Source organism: Myotis daubentonii, chromosome 5 (genome assembly GCF_963259705.1).
Source record: "Myotis daubentonii chromosome 5, mMyoDau2.1, whole genome shotgun sequence".
Taxonomy (NCBI): Eukaryota; Metazoa; Chordata; class Mammalia; order Chiroptera; family Vespertilionidae; genus Myotis; species Myotis daubentonii.
The window spans coordinates 53,516,836-53,540,525 of NC_081844.1; the positions used below are offsets into that span (position 1 = coordinate 53,516,836).

General features: G+C 40.3%; 1 protein-coding gene across 2 annotated transcripts in view; it reads right to left on the bottom strand.

Moving 5' to 3' along the window:
* Nucleotides 1-6,423: 6,423 nt before the first annotated feature.
* Nucleotides 6,424-23,690, bottom strand: part of MND1 (meiotic nuclear divisions 1) — a 72,480-nt gene continuing 55,213 nt past the window's right edge. Inside the window, exon 8 of one of the 2 annotated variants that reach the window (XM_059695310.1) lies at nucleotides 6,424-6,530. In XM_059695310.1, the coding sequence (XP_059551293.1) occupies nucleotides 6,451-6,530 (80 nt within the window). In that variant the 3' untranslated portion in view covers nucleotides 6,424-6,450. Of the gene's footprint in view, nucleotides 6,531-22,745; nucleotides 22,991-23,690 lie in introns of those variants that run through there. The other variant, XM_059695309.1, reaches the window with a different exon arrangement.

A 23,690-nucleotide genomic window follows, 5' to 3' on the forward strand; every position in this document is an offset into this window, starting at 1 on the left:
TGATGGTGGGGAGAAGAATGTTGCCCAGAATCCAGAAGTCCAAACTCCTTCCATCAGTTAGATTCTCTTAGATTAATGAGACTCTTTTCTGAAACACAAATGTTCTCTTGGAGAATGATGCCTAGTGGTCATTCAGACTTAGAACACAGTGTTTTAACTAAGTAATTTGCAACATCTACTGACTGCTAAGTACTTGGTGACTATGGCTTAAATACGCATTTAACAAAGTAATCTGAGGGCTTTCCAATTCTGAGCAATTGGAAACTAAACGTATATTGCTAATAAGGAAACTTTTAGGACAAAGTGTAGTTGAAGGATGACAGACTTGTTCTGGGTGTGGCTGTATCTGTGTATGGTGCTGGGGGCATTAGGACACGGGACAATTAGGATCGTGCCCATATGGCATGCAGAAATGCAGGTAAGAGCAGACAAAAGAGGATTATCTTTCTTTTTCTTTCTTTCTTTCCTTTTATTGAGTTAATTTTTGTTTAGGATTCTGATGCTATGCCTTCCTTACAAGCCATTTGTAAATCATTTGGGGTGGTCACAGCCTGGAGAACATGGTCACATTCAAACCCAGGCAGACTGTCAACCTCCCTGCGTGCTCCCCACCCTCACAGTCAAAAGTTACTATCACTCTAACTTATCATACTTACCCTAGCTTCCACTTTTGGATCATTCTGCTTATAAGGAGCTAGGCCAGCGGTTCTCAACCTGTGGGTCGCAACTCCTTTGGCCATGGAACGACCCTTTCACAGGGGTCGCCTAAGACCACCCTGCATATCAGATATTTACGTTATGATTCACAACAGTAGCAACATTACAGTTATGAAGTAGCAACGAAAATAATTTTATGGTTGGGTCACAACATGAGGAACTATATTTAAAGAGCCGGAAGGTTGAGAACCACTGAGCTAGACTGTCCCCTCTCTAAAAACCTACCCATCCCTCATTCATTTATCCAGTCAAAAACCATTCACTAAAGACCCGCATTTGCAGGACCACGCTGGGACAGGGCACAAGCACCAGTGAGCACCAGCATGGTCTGGACATTAACCTGGCTCTTGTCCAGGGCCTCTTCCTCCAGGAAGCTGTCGTTAATAGTCTGACCAACACTTTCTGAACAAAACAGCACATCATCCCCTGGCGTGAGCTATGACAATGGCTCAGGATATTGGAAATCCAGTCTGTTCTGGAACATGCAGTGGAACATCCCCACTTTTGTACCCCACAGCCACACTGTTCCAAAAGTGAGGACTAAGGAAAGCGTGTTTGCCTCAGTGTGGAGTGCTGAGATAAGACTAGACCTTAGGTGGCCCCAGGACAGTGGGGCTGAGGGTGAGAAAGTCACAGCGGCCGAAAGCGCCAAACTCAGCCGCTCTTCCGGAGCAGTAACTCATTCTCACGCCAGGGACTCTAACCCAGAAACCCATTCTGCTCAACGCTGGGTGACTTTTGCTTTTATTTTACGTTGAGTTTACAGATGCTACTACAAGATTTCAAAACTAACGGGATATAAATAACTTTGGACATGGTTCAGAGAAGAACCACTGTGAGAACCACCATGACTAAAGTGTGGGCAACGGTGTCTATTAATAGACAAAGAAACTGAAATCACTTAGCTCGAGGGAGAGAACGTTTTGGACCGAACAGCGACCTTTACTGGATACAACGTCATAGGAGACTGAGGACCAATAGGAAAAGGACCTAGTCTTTGAGCCACTCCATTCTAGAATCTCTGTTTTTTTTACAAGGGGTGATAGAATTACTCATATATTTTTTAAATGTAAAGTGAAGAGAAATGAAAGGTTTCTAAATTCTACCCACAGTGGCTTATACAAAAAGCAGGAAGGAGCCTCTGTATTGAGAGTGGTAAAGGTTTTAAAAATTACCCATAAAATATACTTAATGCCACTGAACTATACACCTAAAAATGGTCAAAATGTTGTTTTTTGTTATTTATATTTTAAACGCGCGCACACACACACACACACACACACACAATCCATGAAAGAAAGCTAGAGCTAACATGCCTCCAATTGCTAAATAATGTCACTTTTAGGAACATTCATATCTCACAGCACCCCAAATAACTCACTCGCCTGTTTTTCTAAGACTCTGGTAACATCTTTAGTTTTTCTGAAAAAGCAAAGGAGAACTGGAAACTGTTGGAAGATGGACCTTGGCTTGAACCCAGATGCAGCGTGAGGATGCGACGGCTGATCCCTGTCATCTCGACTTGGCTGCATGTAAACTTCAGTCAAGGCTGGGAGCAGAATGCCAATGCTGTCCGGAGGGCGGGACCATGGTTCTCTACATCAGGCAAGCATGTCCCTTTGAACTGAGCCTACACTCTATTTTTCCCCTTCCAGATCCTCTTTCCTCTCTTAATTGCCCCCAAAGTTAGATCTCCCTTCCAGCTTTACTCGTGGAACAATCAGTGGGCAACTCATTTGTAAACTGAAGCTACAGGGAGCTGTACACTTTCCTTCAACTATCTTGAAGAGTAGAAGAATTATTGACTTTTCTTGCCCTGCTTCAAACCAGAGATCTTTACTAGTTTCAATTATCTGGGAATTTATTTTATTTTATTATTAAAACAACTCTTGGCAACTTGTAAGAAACAGGAAAGGATTCCTGCAAAAGAATTTACATCGCCCTACCTAGCTCAGTGGATAGAGTGTCAGCTTTTGGACTGAAGGGTCCCAGGTTTGATTCCAGTCAAGGGCACATGCCCAGGTTGTGGGCTCAATCCCCGGGGGGGTGGGGGGGGGGGCGTGCAGGAGGCAACCAATCAATGATTCTCATCATTGATGTTTCTCTCCCTCTTTCTTCCTCCCTGAAATGAATAAAAATATTTTTAAAAAGAAATTACATAAAAAAAATCTTTAATAAATTAAAAAGACTTAAAAACTATAGTGTCTCTCATTTTCCTTTTGTAACTTCCTTTGCATTATTTCCGTGGGAATCATATCTGTGTATTGGCTGTAAGTAAATGCTCATGGTTTCTTAGGCCTCTGCTCTGGGCATGACTAGATGGGCCAATGGGTGATTAATAATTCCTTATGCTGCCTGGGTACTGTGTTTACCAACAGAAATTTCAGAGCCTAATGAGTTTTAGAGATTATTTTCAGGGCCATTTGGTTACTTCAAAATGATCGTGCTCTCTCATCTGCCATTACAGCAGACATCCTGCCATGAATTTAAAAAAAAAAAAGGGACCTTTTGATTTTGGGGAAATAAGGTGAACCCTTGCCCTTATGGCCATTTTAGAGCAGAAACGGAGAATCTCATTTCAGTAAAAGGCATAGAACTTTTGAAATTACGGTAAGAGCTGAGAGGAGGAAAGTTATTAATTTCTTCAGTTCACTGTATCTCAAGACCATAACCTAGCTCAACAATAAAAGTATCCAAAATTTGGGTCCAGGAAAAGTATTCCTGCATGAGGAATTCAACTTGAAAGAGCAGAAGCCTGCCTCCTAGTTTTGCTCCCATACAGTCTACCCCAAAAACCACGAGAGGAGTTGAGAGGCAGGGAAGAAGGAGAGGGGAAGCAGAAATGAAAGGGACTGAGGATTAGCTAAATGCTCAGTCTCATCCACTAATGGACATAAAGGTCTTAACTATGAGATTTAAAGGAACACATCCCAGATCTAACAAGATCTTGAATAAACAATGCTACCTTGACGGCCAGCTCCAGCCTCCTTTGCAACTTAACAAGTGCTCAAAAAACATATTCACTGCTGTGGCAGTTTTTAAAATGGGATATATATATATATATATATATATATATATATATATATATATATATATATATATATATATATATATTTTAGAAAAAGAAGATTCTTTGTATCATGCCTCCCAGTTAGAAAGTATAGACCCATTCAGCTTTAAAAAGGAAGGAAATTCTCACACGTGCTACAAGACAGAAGAACACTATACTACATTAAGCCAGTCATGAAAGGACACTTACGCGAGGTACCTAGACTAGTCAATTCTTAGACCCGGAGAGGAGACTGGTGTGGTTGCTGGGGCCAAGGGGAGGGGAAGATGGGAGTTATGGTTTAACAGGTAGAGTCTGTTTGGGAAGGTGAGAAAGTTCTGGACATGGAAGGTAGTGATGAAGGTACTTCATGCTATAGAACTGTACAATGGAAAATGGTTTCAATGGTAAACTTGAAGTTAGGTATATTTTACCACAATTTAAAACATTTTTTTAGAAAGCGTAGACCCTCGTCGGGTGACAGTTCTCCATGCTGGCTCTTTTGTCGATGTTTTCACATAGTGTAATCTATGGCTGGTGCCCAGCACACAGTGCGAGACTCGTGAATTTGGTGTAGCTCGTAGTGAATGCCCTTTGAATCTCCACTGGGAACTTGCCAGCGACTTCCTGGCGCGCACCTGCAGTTTGCAAGCTGCCTGCTGCAGGCAGAGGTGCACCGTGTCTTTTTACAGTTAGCCTTGAGCAAGAATTGATTAAACGCTTGATAAATGGCATCTTAGAAGACGGTGCTTTCCCCCTGCTTTGCCACCCAGTTCCCTCCCTCATGAACACCACATAAAGAGTGACAGTTTGAAATGTCTTCTTTTTTAAGTCTTTGCATCAAGTTGGATGGGAGCTTCATTCCTCTTCTGAATACAAACAGGCCACCTTCCACTCTGGGAACGCCCCTCATTACAGCCAGCCTGGGTACCAGCCTATTAAAGAGCTTCTCCTCCAGCTACGAAACCAGCGGTTAAGGTGCAAAGGGACATTTCCGGCACCTCTTCCCCCTAATATGGTCTTCTCTGGGGGAGAGTGTGGGGGAGCACCTAGGAAATAAAGCTGGCTGGTCCCCAAGTTCCTCTTTCTATTTCTGTCATTTTCACTTCCCCTCCCATCAGAAATCCCCATGTGGTGGCGTGCTTTCTCCTCTCCCTTCCCTGTCATTTCCGTGTCACTGGTCCCCTGAGACCCTGCTGGGCCTGTCCCCATCTACCTGCTCCTGCTACTTTCTCTGTCTTCACATCTTGAGTTCCCTTTCCCCCAAGGCGTTGGCAGGCTGTTTCTATAACCAAACTCAACTCAACTTTCAAGAGTACCCTTCGCATTTGCAATCTGGTCAGCGGTCAGCAGTCAGCGGTCCCCGGCACTTTTTCACACGGCAGACATCGGGTAGGGCAGTCAGGCCTGCCTTCTGGCTGCGCTCATTTGGTAGCGACCACCAGACATCTGGGGGAAGGTGGCCTTCCAGGTGCTCTCTGGCTAGTCAAAGAGGAACTGCATAGAAAAGGCCTGACCTCCCCCTGTTTCTTGGAGCTACAGGTCCCCATTTCACCTCGATAGCATCTTTTGGGAAAATAGAAATAAAATTGAGTTTTACAGGGTAAGCGGTCTCTGAAGCCTAAAATCCCATCAGGCTCTTTGCTATACCTGTCAAAAGTCCCAATCCTATACAAGCTTTTGTTTTTATTTTTATTTTTTTATTGATTTCCAAGAGGAAGGGAGAGGGAGAGAGAGAGAAACATCAGTGATGAGAGGGGATCATTGATCAGCTGCCTCCTGCATGCCCCACACTGGGGATCGAACCCACAACTCGGGCATGTGCCCTGGCCGGGAATCAAACCAGTGACCTCCTCATTCGTAGGTCAAGGCTCAACTACTGAGCCACGCCGGCCGGGCCTATGCAAGCTTTTCAATCCCATCTCAGTTAACTGTTTGAATGACTCTGACTTGGCACTGAAAAGCCCTTCTGTGTCTTCTCATTTTAGCATGCTGGCAGAGTTAACCTTCACTCACTCATACCCTACTGTTCTGGAATGTATACAATTGTCTGGACATGCTACACTAAAGTGTATTTCTTCACTTTATACAAAAAAAAAAAAAAAAAAAAAAGAGCTTGCCCTTTGTAGTGGTTATTCATCTCAGTCCCCAAACTCACTTTTGCAAGAAACAGAATTTTATTTTTCATTTCAAGAGCCATCCTATAGATAGGAGATTTAACCCCACCCTTTCTGAGGCTCTCCCTCCCTGTTTCCTAAGGCTGTGCCAACGCTCCAGGGGCTTACATAGTTTCAGGGGCATGCGCATCTGGTCCTCTGTTCACAGAAGGGATCTGCTGCAAAGATGCCTGCTCAGGTCTGGACCTCTTGGCTGCCTCAGGGCCATGTTTGGACATGGGGATCCTTGCCCAACTACATACTTCATAGCACCAGTTCTCTCTGGGGTCTTGCCTTGTCCTTAGCAGTACAGCTAAGAAGCAGAGTACAGGACCCCTCAACTCTCAGGGGCCCCACTGTTCCTCTATTCCCTTTTCCTCTCAGCCTGGGTGAGTTTCTTTTAAATAGCAGGGAAGTCTTCCATCCATGTTTCTGGCCAAGACGTTTTGACTATGACCACTGATCCTCCCTGTACCCCTTGGCATTTAAACCAGCAGCTTACCTATAACCAGGAATTGACTACCCTTTCTAGGGCTCAGGACATTGAAACAAAAGCCGGGATTTCTGCTGTATGGGGCTGCCACTTAACCAGCGAGCACAGGCCACGCCTGAAAAGTGAGATAAAGAACCCAACTATAACTTCCGATCACAATTTCAGCAGTGGTTTCTAAACACAAACAACGAATGTGATCATTACAAATGATTTTTAGATATCTAACTGATTAAAGAAAACCCTTCTTTCTCCAAAGTAGTTGTCAAGTATATATAAAGTTGTATTTCTTTGAAATTAGTTCAAGTGTTACTCGAACTCTCTTCTCTGGAGAAAACCAGCCAGGCCTTTTCTAAGTTCATAGATAACATCCCTCTGTACTTTAGGACCATGGAGCAGGCCCAAGTCTGTGGCTTGCTTACTAATTTTCATAGCTAAGAATGTGGAGCAGAGTAATTATGAACATCTAACAGGGTATAGAAAAACCTATTTTTAAAATTGTTACTGTAAGGCCAGAGTTTACATTCAGCACTATTTTGTATAAGTTTCAGATGTACAGCATAGTGGCCAATCATGTACCTTACACAGAACCCCGCCCCCCCCATACTTCCAGTACCCACCTGGCACCATACATAATTATTACAATATTATTGACCACACTTCCCAGGCTGTACTCGACATCCCGTGACTGTTTTGTTAACTGCCAATGCGAACTTCTTAATCCCTTCACTTTTTCCACCCAGTCCCCCAATACCCCTCCTCTTTGGCAACCACCAGTCCGATCTCTGTCTGAGTCTATTTCAATTTTGTTTGTTCGTTTACTTTGTTGTTTTGATTCCATATATGAGTGCAATCATATGGTATTTGTCTTTCTCTGATTGACTTATTTCACTACCATAATATCCTCTAGGTCCATCCACGCTGTTGCAAATGGTAAAATTTCATTCTTTTTTCATGGCCAAGGAATATTCCATCATATATATGTACCAAACATTTTTATGTTTCTAAAATTATTTTATTTTTCTATTTCTGTTTATATTTAATAATATTTTGGATTAGTTTCAGGTGTACAATGTATTGGTTAGACAATCACATCTTTTAGAAAGTATTCGCCCCAATATTTCCAATATCTGCCTAGCAACATAATTATTACAATATTATTGGCTGTATTCCCTAAGCTGTACTTTACATCCCAGTGACTATTTTGTAACTACCAATTTTGTACCACAACTGTTTTATCCACTTGTCTATTAATGGGCCCTTGGGTTGCTTCCATATCTTGGCTATTGTAAGTTATGCTGCAATGAATATAATTTTCAAATTAGTGTTTTGGGTTTCTTTGGATATACACCTAGAAGTGCTATTGCTGGGTCATAGGCAGTTCCATTTTTTAGTTTTTGAGACCCTCCATTGTGTTTTCATCCTAAATATCATTCCCAACTCAAAACCGTCCAAAGCAGACTTTTAATTTGGCAGAGAACTGTGGCTATGACAACGCCTCATGTTTCATTTATTGATGTGTTCCATTTCTATAGAAGTTGCTACTTCAGGAGTACTTAAAGATAATTTTGTTTTAAAGGCATTAATGTACATTCATATACGAACTTACAGTTTACAGAATGATCTCTATCTGTTATCTTTTTGGATCCTCATAATCACTATAAGTACTTGTGGTTTTTCAAGAGTAGCTGCAGCTGACACTTGCCTACAGGTAAGTGCTGAGCCAAGGGCTTCCTTAAGGAGGGGATTTCCAGCTAGTTCTCTGGCAGATGCTTGCCATCTACATATGAGACTAACCATGATTCCTCCATTTTTTATTTTTAAAATTATTTTATTCTATTGATTGATTTTTTAAAATATATTGTTATTTATTTCAGAGAGGAAGGGAGAGGGAGACAGAGATAGAAACATCAATGATGATAGAGAATCATTGATCGGCTGCCTCCTGCACGCCCCCAACTGGGAATCGAGCCCGGAACCTGGGCATGTGCCCTTGACCGGAATCAAACCTGGGACCATTCAGTCTGCAGTCTGACGCTCTAACCACTGAGCCAAACCAGCTAGGGCTGATTGATTGATTTTGAGAGTATGTTTATGAAAGCTGGTGACAGTGAAACAAGGAAGGGCCTAGGATAGAAGAAGCAACAGGAGAGAGCCTAGACGGGTCTGCTTTGGCTCATTGGAAAGTCAGGGGAAAGGGGGCCTTAGAGACAGGTTCAGGGGCTTAGCACAGGATGAGGTGCCACTGCTCATTGCTCCCCTGGTTGCAAGTCTTGTGGAGTCTCCTAGAGTTTGAGAAATGCAAGCCTGAGGGGGGAAAGAAAGGTGTGGTTGTGTGCTCCCAGGAGGGAGAGCCTCCTCCATTTTTAAAATGTTTGTGGGAATGTGTGAATAGCATTGCTTTCAGTGTATTACATGTTGAGAATAGAATGAAGTGGTTCTGAAAATGTACTAAGTGTCATAAAATGGATCAGTGGGAAAAGGCAGAGTCATAATTTATATGTAATTTAATTATATGTCACAATCAAAACTTCAAATAATAAGGCTGCCTCCTACACGGGGATTGAGCCCAAAACCTGGACATGTACCCTGACTGGGAATCAAACCGCCAACCCTTCGGTGCTTGGAACGAAGGCCACCAACTGGGCTACACCAGCCAGGGCAGTATTCCTGAATTTTTACAACTCAGAAGGTAGTCAATACCAAGAGAGAAAGCAAGAGGGCAAGCAAGAGAGCAAGCAAGGGAGAGAAAGGTGGAGCCTTAGAAATTTTGGCTTTATTTTGGAATTTCCTCTCCTTGGATAAAAGATAAGAACAGAACACTTGAGGGTTAGAAGAAATCCCTCTCACAAAAACCAACAATTAACATAGACACACACACACACACACACACATACACACACCACAAATGACTGTAAGAGCTCTTCCTTTTTTTTCCCTCCAAAATTTAAATGGCAGACTTTTTTATTCAACTTATTTTAAAGTTCAAGATGACATCACCATTTGAGAAGTTACACCAGAAACCAGCAGTTACCTTTAACACTGTGTTCCTTCCTCAGCCTCCACCCCCACCTCCATCCCATCTAACCAATCATCAAGTCTTCTCTATTCAACCTGCAAAAGATGTTTACAACCCGCCTACCTTGCCCAGCTGTCACGGCTCAGTGGTTGAGCGTTGACCTATGAACCAAGAGGTCATGGTTTGATTCCCAGTTGGGGCACATGCTCAGGTAGAGGGCTCGATCCACAGTAGGGGGCGTGCAGGAGGCAGCTGATCAATGACTTCTTTCTCATCACTGATATTTCTATTTCTCCCTTGCCATTCCTCTCTGAAATCAATAAAAAATATATTTTAAAAATCAAATCTGTCTACCTCTCCCATTCCTGCCCAACCGAAGCCTCCCACCACTTCTCACCTGTATTATCACCTAAACATAACCTGTCTCCCTACCCCTAGTCCTGCTCCCCTTCCACACCCCACAGTAGCAGCCTCCCAAATGGGACCTGCCCCTGCAGAGTGCACGGGCAAGCTGTTGGGTGTGGGAAGAAAGTCTCAGGGCTTCTATTTATCACATTCTTTAAAATGACTGCTTTTCCATATTTTGTATAACACATAATATTCTTTAATAACAAACATACCTGTAATTAGTATGCAGGTTTTTAATGTTTTATTATTGACTAGAGGCCCAGTGCACAAAATTTGTGCACTCAGGATCGGGGGGCGGGGGGGAGGTCCCTCAGCCTGGCCTACACCCTCTAGCAGTCCAGGAGCCCTCGGGGGATGTCCAACTGATGGTTTAGGAGGGCCTAAGCCATCCTCAGACATCCTTAGCGCTGCTGTGGAGGCGGGAGAGGCTTCCGCCACCCCCGCTGTGTTCGCCAGCCTGTGAGTCTGACTTCTGGCTGAGCAGCGCTCCCCCTGTGGGAGCACACTGACCAATAGGGGGCAGTTCCTGCATTGAGTATCTGCCCCCTGGTGGTCAGTGTGCATCATAGCAACCAGTCGTTCCACCGTTCAGTCGATTTGCATATTAGCCTTTTATTATATAGGATAGAGATACATGATTTAAAAAGTTTTGTGGTCACTACTCGACACAGTGGTCACATTTTAAAAATCCAGATCTAATCATGTTATTTCTTTTGCTTACACTACTCAATGGCTTTCCATTGTCCACAAAGTCCCAAATCTGTGACAGTTCCTACAAACCCTGAAGGATCGATCTACTTCTCTGGCCCCCCTACAACCTACTCCCTTTCCTGGGCGTGGGGCTATCTCATTGCCGCCCCCTCCTCCTTCGAAGCATGTTTTTCCCATGGGAAATCTTCACACGCATGGTTCCCTCTACCTCCACGAAGCTTTAGGTCTAGTTTTTAATTTTGTTTTCTTTCCTGACACCTGCACACCGGCACCATCCCACTCCGATCCACAAGGTCACTTGGTTAAACTTTTAGCGCCCTGCATTTTTGGTCATGGTAGCAATTGCTATGATATATTTTTTTCAATGTCTTCCACACTAAGCTGTAATCTCCACAAAACATGTTTACCATTGTACCCTTAGCACCTAATAAGCACCCAATAAAGATTTATTGATTGCAAGAGTGAATTAAAGTACCAACATTCACCCCCTCAGGTTGTCTCCTCACTGCCCTGCTCAGGACCCCTTGCCTCTAGGGCTCAGCCCAATGAACCAGCCATTTCTCTATGAGGTCTTTTGAACTGTCCCTGGGCAGTTATTCATTCACCCGGACTCCCAGCACCTTGGGAAAAATTTTATTACAGCACTTATTGACATGTAAGTGTCTACTTCCATTTCAGTTTGTGCATCAAGATTTGTTATCTTTAGGACTTGGACCTTGTTATCACCTTTGTGAATGGGGTAAAGGAGGCATTTCATAAGTGACTAGAGATCTCTGGTGTTCTAAGATATTTTTTTTTCGTAAAAAAAATGTTTCAGCTTGCTTAATTTTCATAATTCTTAAAAAGTTACAACTATCTTTTGAACAAGGCAAACACTCTGGGTAAGGTATCTTCATAAGCTTTATTGAGATATAGTAAATGCTCATACCCTACCCTTTTTGAGAACTGCCTTTGTTAGGGGGTGGAAAGAGAGAATTAACAGGCTGCCTCATTGTGCTCCCCCCCCACACCCCTTTTAAAGAAACTATTTTAAAAGAGAGGGTAACTCAGGGACTGAGTGTGAACCTGGAATAAATAGCAAAGAGTACAATGGAAGTTGCTTTTGTCCACATACACACAAGGGCATAAAAAAGGAAAAAAGGGAGAGAAAAGGCATACCTCATGCTCTTTGAGGTGATTACACAAAATGGAAATATAAGAGAATTTTTAAAAAATGCTTTCTTGGCACTCATGACAGGATACACTTAAAACAGGGCGAGTGATTGGTTTTCTGTTAAGACACCAACCTCATATAGATAGATCATTGATATTCATATTTCTTCCTTCCTGAATAACTTGGTCCCAAACCCAGTTTAGTTGACCCATATAGTATCTACAAATAGGAGATTCTTAATCTTAGCCCCTGGGCTGTTTAACTTTTAAGCTTGGATCCTAATAAGGGTTCGACTTGCTCACTTCAGTACCAAGAGCTGCTGTGGAACAGTTACCATACATGGGCAGAGAAGCTGTGAGGAGGGAGGGGGCGGGGAGCACGCTGCTGCAGCAGTTACATAACCACAAGGGGAGTGCTGCGAAGGGAAGGCGCTTTCTGCCTTCCTTACACGTACTAAATCCTAAATCTTCTAAAAGACACCTAACACGCACATCTGAGTTGCTGAAGTTAGGAGCTCAAATAGAATTAGACCCAGAACATCAGTTCAATCTGCTGGGTTTATGGGCTGCTATTTTAAATAACTTTTGTTGGTGTCCTCAAGAAAAAGTTGTAGAAATGTATGTGCGGTAGGTTTCAGTAATAACAGAATAAATGTCATTTCCTTTTTCATTGACCATGAGTTATGAGTGTTGATCTGCAGACAGTCCCCGAACAAGCTGCATTCCAATAGTTGGTTTCTAAGTCAGTTGTTAGGCACTTGGGACATAGTTTCCCATAGAAACAATTTTAGAGCTGGTGGTTCAGATTTCCAAGATTTCCAGATATGGCCAAAGAAGCCCATGAACACGTGAGAAATTTAACCGCAGACCCTGACCATTATACAGAATAGTGTTTTACTATTATGTGTCCCCTCTTCTGGGATTCCTGTCTCACCTTCCCTTGTCCTGGAAGGAGTAGACAGTGTCCTGAATATAGATGCTGCTGGTTGGGAGGCCATGGTGAAGGGGAGAAGGAGAAACAGGGAAAGGAGGCTCCCCAGCAGCAAGGACTCCAGGGTGAGAGTGAGGTCTGGTGGAGCCCAGGCCCTGGGAGGCAGTGACACCTGTCATTGTATTTGAGAGCATATCTGGAGGTTCTAGCAAGGGAGTGCAGCTGCTCGTATACCCTTGACCGAAGACCAGTCCTCTCCGCTGGGGGGAAGGCAGTCCTCTTCCACCGAGCACACAGCTTCGGGAGGGATGCACATGGATTGGTGAGGGAGGGGGACACCCGCCCAGGCAGATCCCTGGAATCAACCTTGGTGATCAAAAGGATGACAGATGTCTCAGCCAGATCGCCCTCACATCCACATCTGTGATTGCATTTGCATAGAATATTTTCTCCTGGCAAGAACTTCCAAAATGTTCTGAGTGATATAACCACCTCCCATTGAACACATACTCAGGGCTAGATCACAGCATTAATTGCTGTGTCTGTATTATTTCATTCCATTCTCCCAACTCAACATCTGTGAGGCCAATTGTTCTATCTGCATTTAAGAAAGTGGGCATGAAGGTGTAGGGATGTTAGTAGCTTGCCTAGATTCAAGCAGTTAGAGCCCACACCACTTGAACCCAAACTTGTTTGACTCCAAACGCACTACTCCACACTGTTTTCACATGAGCTGGCATTATCGCCAGAGGCCTCATGAAGATGTTGGACCTGAGCTGGACCCGGAAGAAATGGGCTTAGATACAGGGTATACCTGATGAATAGCTCAGATGAGCAAAATTTGCATGCTAATGATTCTAATTAAGAGACAGAACTAGCTTGATTTGTTTCGTGTTACAAGAAATGGAAAATAAGATTGGGAAAGTGGTGGACAGATGCTGCAGAGACCTCTAGAATTTCTGCTATAACTTATCTTTTGAACAAGTAATTCAGAGTTTGAAATAAAGTTTATAGAAAGGAACAAAGAAAAAATCCCCTCTCACATAGGTAACCACTGTTTATAAGTTTCCTGTACATTCTTTCATTTTGTGTGTGCATATATACAAGCAATTATAAATGTATATATACTATTTTCACCTTTATTAAGACTGGAGGCCCGATGCACGAAATTCAGCATGGGTAGTGTCCCCAAGCCTGGCCAGTGATCTGCTGGCCAGGGCCTCCCTTCCCAGACGGTCAGTGCACGTAATAGTGAGCGATCGAACTCCCGGTCTCCTGGCCAAACTCCCATGGAGACAATTTGTATATTAGGCTTTTATATATATAGAAAGCATATGGCAGTAGAAACTTTGAATAGCAATAATTTATATATGTAAGTGCCCATCAGCAGATGAATGGATTAGAAAACTGTGGTACATCTACACAATGGAATACTATGTTGCTGTAAAAAAGAAGGAATTCTTACCATTTGCAACAGCATGGCTGGAACTGGAGAGCATTTTGCTAAGTGAAATAAGCCAGTCAATGAAAGAAAAATACCACATGATCTCACTCATTTATGGATAATAAAGACCATTATAAACTGATCAACAAAAATAGATACAAAGGCAGAGCAGCATTGAACAGACTGTCAAACTACAGCGGGAAGGCCAGGGAGGATGGGAGGGGGGCCAGAGATCAACTGAAGGACTTATATGCATGCATATAAGCATAACCAATGGACACAAGATACTGGCAGGTAGGGGAGGCCAGGGGAAGGTCAAGGGGGAAAAAAAGGAGATATATGTAATAATCTTTGTAATACTTTAAGCAATAAAACAAAATTAAAAAAAATAAAAATAAAAAATAAAAACACCACAATCCTATTCATAATAAAAAAATAATTTATATATGTATATTTTTCTTACTATTTAAAATTGTTTACTTATTAAAATACAATGGTGTTTCCCAGCATGAATTTATTAAACAAATATCAAGAATTGGATTCCAAAATAGAAAGAATAATTTTCAAAGGAGACCTCATCCAGCATCAACTTTAAATCTATAGATCTAAACCCTAGAGTGTGAGTTTAGGTTGGTGAGGTGCACGCTCCTCTTCAGTGTTACCATAACACCATGTACAATCCTCTCCTTGGCTTTCATCATGGCTTTGTAATGCCTGTTTGTGTGGCTGCCTTATTTACTTGATTGAAATTCTTTGAGGCCAGGACTATAGAATTAATTTGTCTAGTATAATGCCCAGTAAATATGAGATTATTCAATGAACATTCAAATGAATTAATGAATGGCCCAGGCCAATGTGACTCAGTTTGTTGGAGCGTTGTTCCATACATTGAAAAGTCTTGGGTTCAATTCCGGATCAGGGCACATACCTCAGTTGTAGGTTTAATCCCCAGTTGGGGTTTATATAGAAGGCAACCATTTGTTGTTTCTCTCTCACAATGATGTTTCTCTCTCTCTCTCTTTTCTCTCCTCCCTCCTCCCCCTTCCTCTCTGTGAAATCAGTAACAACATATCCTCAGGTCTTTAAAAATATATATATTTGATGAATGGAGGACAAAGTATGTTGAATGAATGTGAATAACATATTCCAAGGAATGACTTGAACAATTTAGCTGAACTCTAGGGCATCAGAATATAAAAGGAAGGAATGGTATTTTATTCTAGCTGGTAAATGTAGTTTGATGAAACACTGTAGGGATGTGTTAAGAAAGATCAGGCAATAGAAAGAGTGAAAACATTGGGGATGGGGTGAGGGGGTGAAGAGGAGAAAGATGAAGCAAAGGTCTTGAAGCAACCAGGAGGGAGCTGGATCCTGGGCAACAGGAGAGAGGTGGCTTAAACAGGAAATGGGAATGAAAACAATTCTAGGAAGGAGGGCTAGGGAGTTGAGATTATGCTTGAAGGGCTCAACTTTTTTTTTTTTTTAAATGGTTTTAAACAGAGAAAATTGAGAAAAGTGAGGTTGAGTAGAGGGGCCTGGATGGCAAATGTTTTAAATAATTGTAGAGACTGAGAGGAAAAGCTGATTGAGAGTAAGGGCTGCCTTATAGCCTTTCTGGAAAAAGGCCAATTATAACTTTAAGTAAAAGCCTTGATAAGCAATGCTTGAGAGTCTATTTGAGGCAAGAGATTATGAAGTTGTAATTCTTTTGTGTCAAATACTATGTGAGGTGCTCTGGGCCTTCAGAGATGAAAAATCAACATGCCCTCACAAGGAACTTTTGTCTGGTAGGGAGAAAATCATCCGACCCTTCAAAATATATTTCATTCCAGTATTACTACCTACTCTTCAAGTGGTCTTATTACAACATAGTTAACATTGCAATATAATGTGGCTGTCAGTGATTGTAAATGGTCTGTTCATATAGGAGGAAAGGTAAGCAACTTCTTAGATACTTTCAGTTATGGTTATGCAAAATAATTCTGATACCCAGGTACTCTCTTCCCTGAAGCTGTGCTACAGCAAATGTTGACACTGTCCCAAAAAGGAAGTTATCTTTCTGGATCCATTAAGGGAACTGTTGTTATTAAAAGTTAAATTTTACCTGTTAAAAATCAAACCAACAGGCCTGTAGATACAAACTAATTTTATTAGTACTTAAATATTTGTTTCCAGTTGACCTAAGAATCAAACCAAATCTGCTCAGATGGAAACTTGCTAAGCAAGTTAAACTCAGTCAGGTGTGGGTCCCCAGAGCTCACATAACACAGAAAACACATGTAAGCAAGAAGTATGCTTAAACATGATAACACCACAACTGGACAGAAAAAAATATCAACATCTGTTCAGTTGAAGTGTATGAAAAGTTCTCATAGTTACTTTTCTAAATGTTATGAGAAACACGATGCCTTCCAAGTGCAGGCTTGCAAACGCACACACCCTTTCTGCTGCATATCCGGTCTCCAGATTGGCATGGTACGTTTTAGAGACGTTTCTCAGAAAGCATTTGGACTTATGAAAGCAATCTTTGGCCTAATGACAACTGAACAGTAATTATAAATTTTCCTTTTCATTAATAAATTCCAGCTAAAAGGCAGTATTTTTTACAAATCTGTTTTTGATAATAGATTCCCAGCTCATTTTATACAAATATTTTTTAAAAATTTATCTTTATTGTTGAAAGAATTACAGATATTCCCCTTTTCCCTCCATTAAGCCCCTCCACCCCACACCCCTCTTCCACCCACGGCCTTCACCACACTTTGTCTGTGTTATGTAAATCTTTTGAAGAAAATATTACTGAAAATCCATGGAAAAAGCAATTTAAAAAGTTCTCAAAGCTATTACCCTTCCTCTGCTTTTCTACAAAATTCAGCTGTTATATTTCTCATATTCTTCATGAACAGGGACTCTTTTGGGGGGAGAATGTCCAGGAATTCATCCTCAGAACTCCCCCAAATATGCAAACAGCTATGTTTGAAAATGTTCTTTGAAAATACTGTCTAAAATAACATGAAACTGGAAACAAACCAAATGTCCATGATCTTAGTATATCTTTATCAAGAAAGAGTATATAACAAGTAAAACAATCTTTTTGAACAAAAGAAATTTTTCAAACTGTTAAATGAAAAACAAAATAGTGTTGATCCAGATGTACAAAAGAAGCTACTTTTGGTTTTCTTGTTTGAAATTATAATTGAGTATCATTAGAGACCAGATAATCCCAATGACACATAAATTGTTTCAGAGCCAAGGAAGGAAAACTTCGATATCTTTTTTAAGAAGTATAATACTGATATCCAAATCTGTAAATATAGTACATAAAAAAAATTATAGCCCTAGCTGGTTTGGCTCAATGGCTAGAGCATCGGCCTGTGGACTGAAGGGTCCCAGGTCTGATTCCGGTCAATTGCATAAGCCTGGGTTGCAGGCTCGATCCCCAGGGGGGATGTGCAGGAGGCAGCCAATCAATAATTCTCTCTCATCATTGATGTTTCTGTCTCTCTCCCTCTCCCTTACTCTCTGAAATCAATAAAAATATTTAAAAAAAATTATAGGCCAGCAGCACTTATGAATACTGATGCAAAAATTATAAATAAAATGTCAGCAAATAGACTCTAACATCACATTGAGAAAATAATTCACCATACCTAAGTAGGTTTTATGTCTGAAATTTATGGATGGCTGAGTGTTAGGAAATATATTAATAACATTCATCTTATTAATAGATTTAAGGAGATTGTATGCTTATCTCCAGAGATGGCTGGAAAAGCCTATGAAAAATTCAACCATTCCTTATACAAATACTTGAGAAAATTGGACTAAATGACTACTTCCTTAACATTATAAGTTACATATTATAAAAATCCAGGATTTTACTTAATGCAGAAATCCTTAGAGCATTCCTACTAAGGTCAAAGACACGACAGAGATGTTCTCTATACTACAATTTTACGAGTGGCATTAGCCAATGCAATTAGATAAAAACCAATTATGAACATAAGAAATAGAAAAGAGAAATTTAAACTATAGTGTATTTGAAAATAGGATACCGAAAACCCTCAGAAAATAAATTATAAAACAAATTTAAACAAAAACAATTTGGTACAGCCACTATGGAAGACAGTATGGAGTTTCCTCAAAAAACTGAAAATGGAACTCCCATTTGACCCTGTGATCCCACTTCTAGGAATATATCCCAAGAAACCAGAAACACCAATCAGAAAGGATATATGCACCCCCATGTTCATAGCAGCACAATTCACCATAGCTAAGATCTGGAAACAGCCTAAGTGCCCATCAGTAGATGAATGGATTAGAAAACTGTGGTACATCTACACGATGGAATACTATGCTGCTCTAAAAAGGAAGGAACTCTTACCATTTGCAACGGCATGGATGGAACTGGAGAGCATTATGCTAAGTGAAATAAGCCAGTCAATGAAGGAAAAATACCACATGATCTCACTCATTCATGGATAATAGAGACCATTATAAACTTTTGAACAATAATAGATACAGAGGCAGAGCTGCCTCAAACAGATTGTCAAACTGCAGCGGGAAGGCCGGAGAGGGTGGGTGCAGGAGGTAGGGGGGTAAGAGATCAACCAAAGGACTTGTATGCATGCATATAAGCATAACCAATGGACATAAGACACCGGGGGATAGGGGAGGCTAGGGGACTGTCTAGGGCGGGGGGAAAAAATGGACACATATGTAATACCCTTTGTAATACTTTAAGCAATAAAAAAAAAAGTAAAAAAACAAAAAACAAAACAATTTAACAAGATAGCAGGATTTAAAATTAATATGCAAAACCAATAGTCTTCAGATACATGTTATAACCAATTAGAAAATAAAATGAAAGAGAAAAATCCATTTATAATGGCAACAGAAAAGATAAAATACTTAAGAATATACTTAAGAAGTGTGAAATCTATGTGAAGCAAACTATAAAACTATTGGAAAAACCCAACAGTATGCTTGAGCAAATGGAATGACATTCCTTGTTCTTGAATAGGCTGTCTTATCAGACTATCAGTTCTTCCTATGTTAATTAAGAAATTTAATATAATCTCAATTTAAAAAACAGCACCAGTATTTTTTCCCTGGGATATGAAAAGTTGAACTTATAAGTTTGATCTTAAGTCAGTCTGTCAACTTGGAATGAAACTGGGACTTAAAAAAGAAAGCTACATGCTAGCATTGCTCTAAGAAATGAACCATTGCTCCAGCCCCACTCACCTCTAGTTAATTTGCTGCATGCAGAAGGAGGACTTCTGGTAGCCACATCATCCAGTTCCCAAAAGAAGCTGAAAATCTGAATGTGTATGACATTTTACATGTGGATATGTTGCAACACAGTTTTGAAAAAAGATAGTTAGGGCAGAATAAAATGCCTCTTGTTGGTCCTATCTAGCCCACAGGTTGTCAGGTTTTGAAATTCTGGAGTCTGATAAACTTCTTCTGTAAAGGATCAGACAATAATAGTTTAGGCTTTGTTGCAATATTCAGCCTATGTTGCATTATTCCTGTTTATTTTTACATCATTTAAAAAAGTAAAAAGACATTCTTAGCTCAAGGACTGTGAGATCAGGCCTTGAATTTGGCTGTCAAGGTGGCAGCTGGCAATCTTGGCAAATTCGCCTTGAGATTCAACGAGTACTTCCAAAGACAATCATATTACCTGACCTCTATCTCTCATAATCACTTTTTAAAAAAATCAAGCTGGAATAAGTAGTGTGTGTGTGTGTGTGTGTGTGTGTGTGTGTGTGTGTGTGTGTTTCATAATGCACTAACTTTTCCTCCTGTTATATATTCAGGAAACATATCCTGAAAGGGAGTTTGGAAATAATTTTCCCCACTATCTGTAACCACTCTTACCAAACTATGCCATATTAGCTGAAAACTGTTTTCTAAACTACTCCAATCATATTTTCAAAAGACAGTATTATCAGCTTTACAATTTAGACTTTTCTGTTCAAGATTAGGGTGGTTCTGGTTTCTTGGCTGCCAGATATACTCATTTCTTTTTCTAATCCCTTAAAGAAAATCATGTTGGACAAAGTAAAGGATAATAGCATCTATTTCTGAAAGAGGCCAAGAACTTTGTAATCCCATTAGATTAATGATGTGGCAAAAGGCAGAGGGAAAAGTCATTCCAATTCTTCCTTAGAATTGCTTTGGTCCTAGCCCAACTTCAGAAGGGACATTTCAGTGATCTGATCTGGCCGTGAACAACTGTGAAACTAACTAGAAGACTATAAAATATTTCCTAGAATCATTTAAAAATAGAATTGTGAGATTTAAAAATAACTACATGTGAAGGTTGATAAGGTATCTTTTAAACTTCACAATTCACTGAAAAGATATGAGGAGTATCAATTATGACATTATTTACTGAATCAAATTTGATCCTGGATCACTAGTAATTTGACTGTAGGTCCAACGAAATGTACTCAGTCTTCAGATCAATAACAAAACCAACCCAGGACTACAGATTATCTAGTGCTTGGCTGGACTAATGCCCCTAGAATTCTTGACTAGTATCTCTAATTTCAGGAAAGAGCAAACCCAAAAGCAACTCTGAAAGATTAAGAGGAGTGAAGTGCTGGAGTAGGCAAGCCAACTAACTGTTAAGAAACAGAGTGAGCCAGCTGTTAAACAGCCATAAATAAAGATTAAATTACATTTAAAAAATATTAAATTACAGAAACTAAAATGAATTATATATTTAAAAAATGGAACTAAAATTAAAAATGTACCTATTTTACATTTTACCATTGCCTTTGCTCTTGAGATTATTTATAGCTAATGTACCTGTATTGCAGAAAAAAATGTATATAATGGTGTGCTACTGGCCATCTTTTACCCACTCTGCACTGTCATCACATTGATAATTGGAAATTGGCTATGCTGGAATTATTTATATCACATAATAGGCAGAAACTACTATAAATAAGGCCCTGTCCCCACTTTTTAAGGAGTAATTTAAACATTTCCCAGAACACTACTGGCTTAGGAGGGAACCACAGCCTCTCATTAGCTCATGTACAGACCTCATCTCATCATTTATGCTACCCCCATAAGATAGACTCAATTAAAAAAAAATGTTGCTGAAATAGAATCTTTTAGGAATCATTACAAATGGTTTCCTTTTGAACATACATACCTTCTCTCTAAACAAGAGAACATATTCTATATAATAAAAGCCTAATATGCTAAGTGTCTGGTTGACCAGTCAGCCATTCAACCAATCAAAGCATAATATGCTAATGATATGCTAAGGCTGCTCAACCACTCACTATGACGTGCACTGACCATCAGGGGGCAGATGCTCAGACTGGTAAGTTAGCTTGCTGCTGGAGTCCAGCTGATCAGGACTGAGTGAGAAGAACTGGACATGCCCTGGAGCCCTCCCGTGGTCCCTCCCCAGCTGGCCAACCTCCTGCATGTCTTCCTACCCTGATCATGCACCGGTGGGATCCCTCGGCCTGGCCTGTGCCCTCTTGCAATCCAGGACCCCTTGGAGGATGTCGGAGAGCCAGTTTTGGCCTGATCCCACAGGCCAGGCCGAGGGGCCCCACTGGTGCATGAATTAATGCACCGGTCCTCTAGTTTTCTAATAAATAGTAAGCAAACTGGGTCTGAGAAATTTTTGAATTCCCACAGTTAATGTTTTATGGGAAGGCTTATGATGGGTTATTTTTATTTTTTGTCCTTTGTCCCTTACATCAAATACTTTCTCCTTTGGAGCTGTTGCCCTAAGACAACATAAACTGGCCTCAAGAACAAAGATGGACCAATTGGCTCCCCCTCACCTCCAGGAAATGATTAAGTAGGCCCATGCAATACAAAGGCCAGATTCACTACAAATGGCTTGAATGCCATTTGGGTCATTTCAGACATATGGAGTATCTCATTCAAGTTACTTAAAAGAATATAAAAATTGGAACAGTGTGAAAAAAAATTAAGGCATAGATGAGTTTTGATTTTATTTTTTTGTTCGTCTGTTTATCTTGGAGTGCCTGCAAATACTCTAAATGCCTAAGCTGAACTGGAAAAAGATATATACACAGAACATATGTGATTTTTAACCTGCTTCTTAGGTAGTTGGAAAAAATAATATCACCAAACTATAGTTGGTGATGTGTGGTATACTAACACCACTATATCATCTTACAAAATGTGCAGAAATCAGGACAAAGGGCCACGTGCTTGTTCTTTACAAATGGAAAGGCACCAAACATTCAAAAGAAAGTAGTTTTCATATCTGAGAAATTGCTACATAACTCTAAATTTGAGGAAGAGCAACTTTCTGTATTTTTTTTCCCTTGTGGGAATTTGCAAATATGATGCAGTATATTGAGAATTCATCACACACATTTTCCACTAAATACTGAGAAATACTAAAGCAGCAACTAGAGTTTTATAGTTATTTCCAAGCGTTTATATGAGTGCATGTGTATAATAGAGCCTTCGAAAGTACCCTTAGTTCTTAATATTTAATAATTGAATGGAACTATAAAATGTTATCAAGTCATAATGGCTTCTGACCTCAAAAAAATTCTTTGTAAACCTAACTTAGGGAGCTGGCCTACTTTGACAAGCACTGTGGGGATATGGCTGCCATCCTGCTTTCCATCAAACAAAAAGTGTGAAAAACATCTACACCTTATACTTTATTTAAAATTAACAGAATGATCATCACAATTACCGGTAAATGACAATTCTGTACACTTGGTTGGATAACATAAATAATTTACATATTCACAAGCACATAGATCCTTTACCAACATCAGACATTTTAGTCTATGTAGTCAAAGTCTTCTGGAATTCCAAAATTTTTATCGATTTTATTTTCTTCAAGTCCAAATTTTCTTTTGGCCCAAGATTTTATTGCAAATATGTTATCTAGAAAGAAAATAAGAAACATTTTGAGAATTCAAAACACCATCATAAAACATTTCATTTATAATTCTATCCATTGTTTTTACTTACAGAAGTTTCTGTATTTTCAAGAGTAATGGCATAATGGCAAATTAATTTCAGAAGAAAATATTTGGTGAGTATTTTGAATTAACAGATCTCATATTTAAAAACCCAGTAAATTGGGTGCCACTGAAGAATAATCCAAAGGATTAGGAATGGATTTAGGAATAATCCAAAGACAAGGAACAGCTGGCAGTGCCTCTTCCACGTCACAGCGGAGGTCAGGACTCTGTCACCTCGCGAATTAGACCTGCTCCTGTTCCCAAAGGGAACACATTCTCTCCAGACCCTTTTCCCTCTCCAACAGAAAGTAATGGCTTCCAGGCAGCCAGGCCATATAAGGGAGAGGGGTGAGGAGAGAAAGGGGTTTCTAAAGGCTAAGATAAGAATAGATGTATCCTTAGTGTCCTCTAGGGGAATTTAAATGCATTTTACCACTGAAAAAGTATAATATGTACTTAAAGGAATTTATCCAAAGGAAATAAAACAAATTGTGTACAGAGATGTATGGTCAAATCTTCATCCAAGTATAATAAAAGAAAAAATAAATAAAAGCAACCTCAATGTCTAATTACTTGGAAGGCTGTCTTTGCATAGGCTGTACCAACGTGCTGTGGTTACA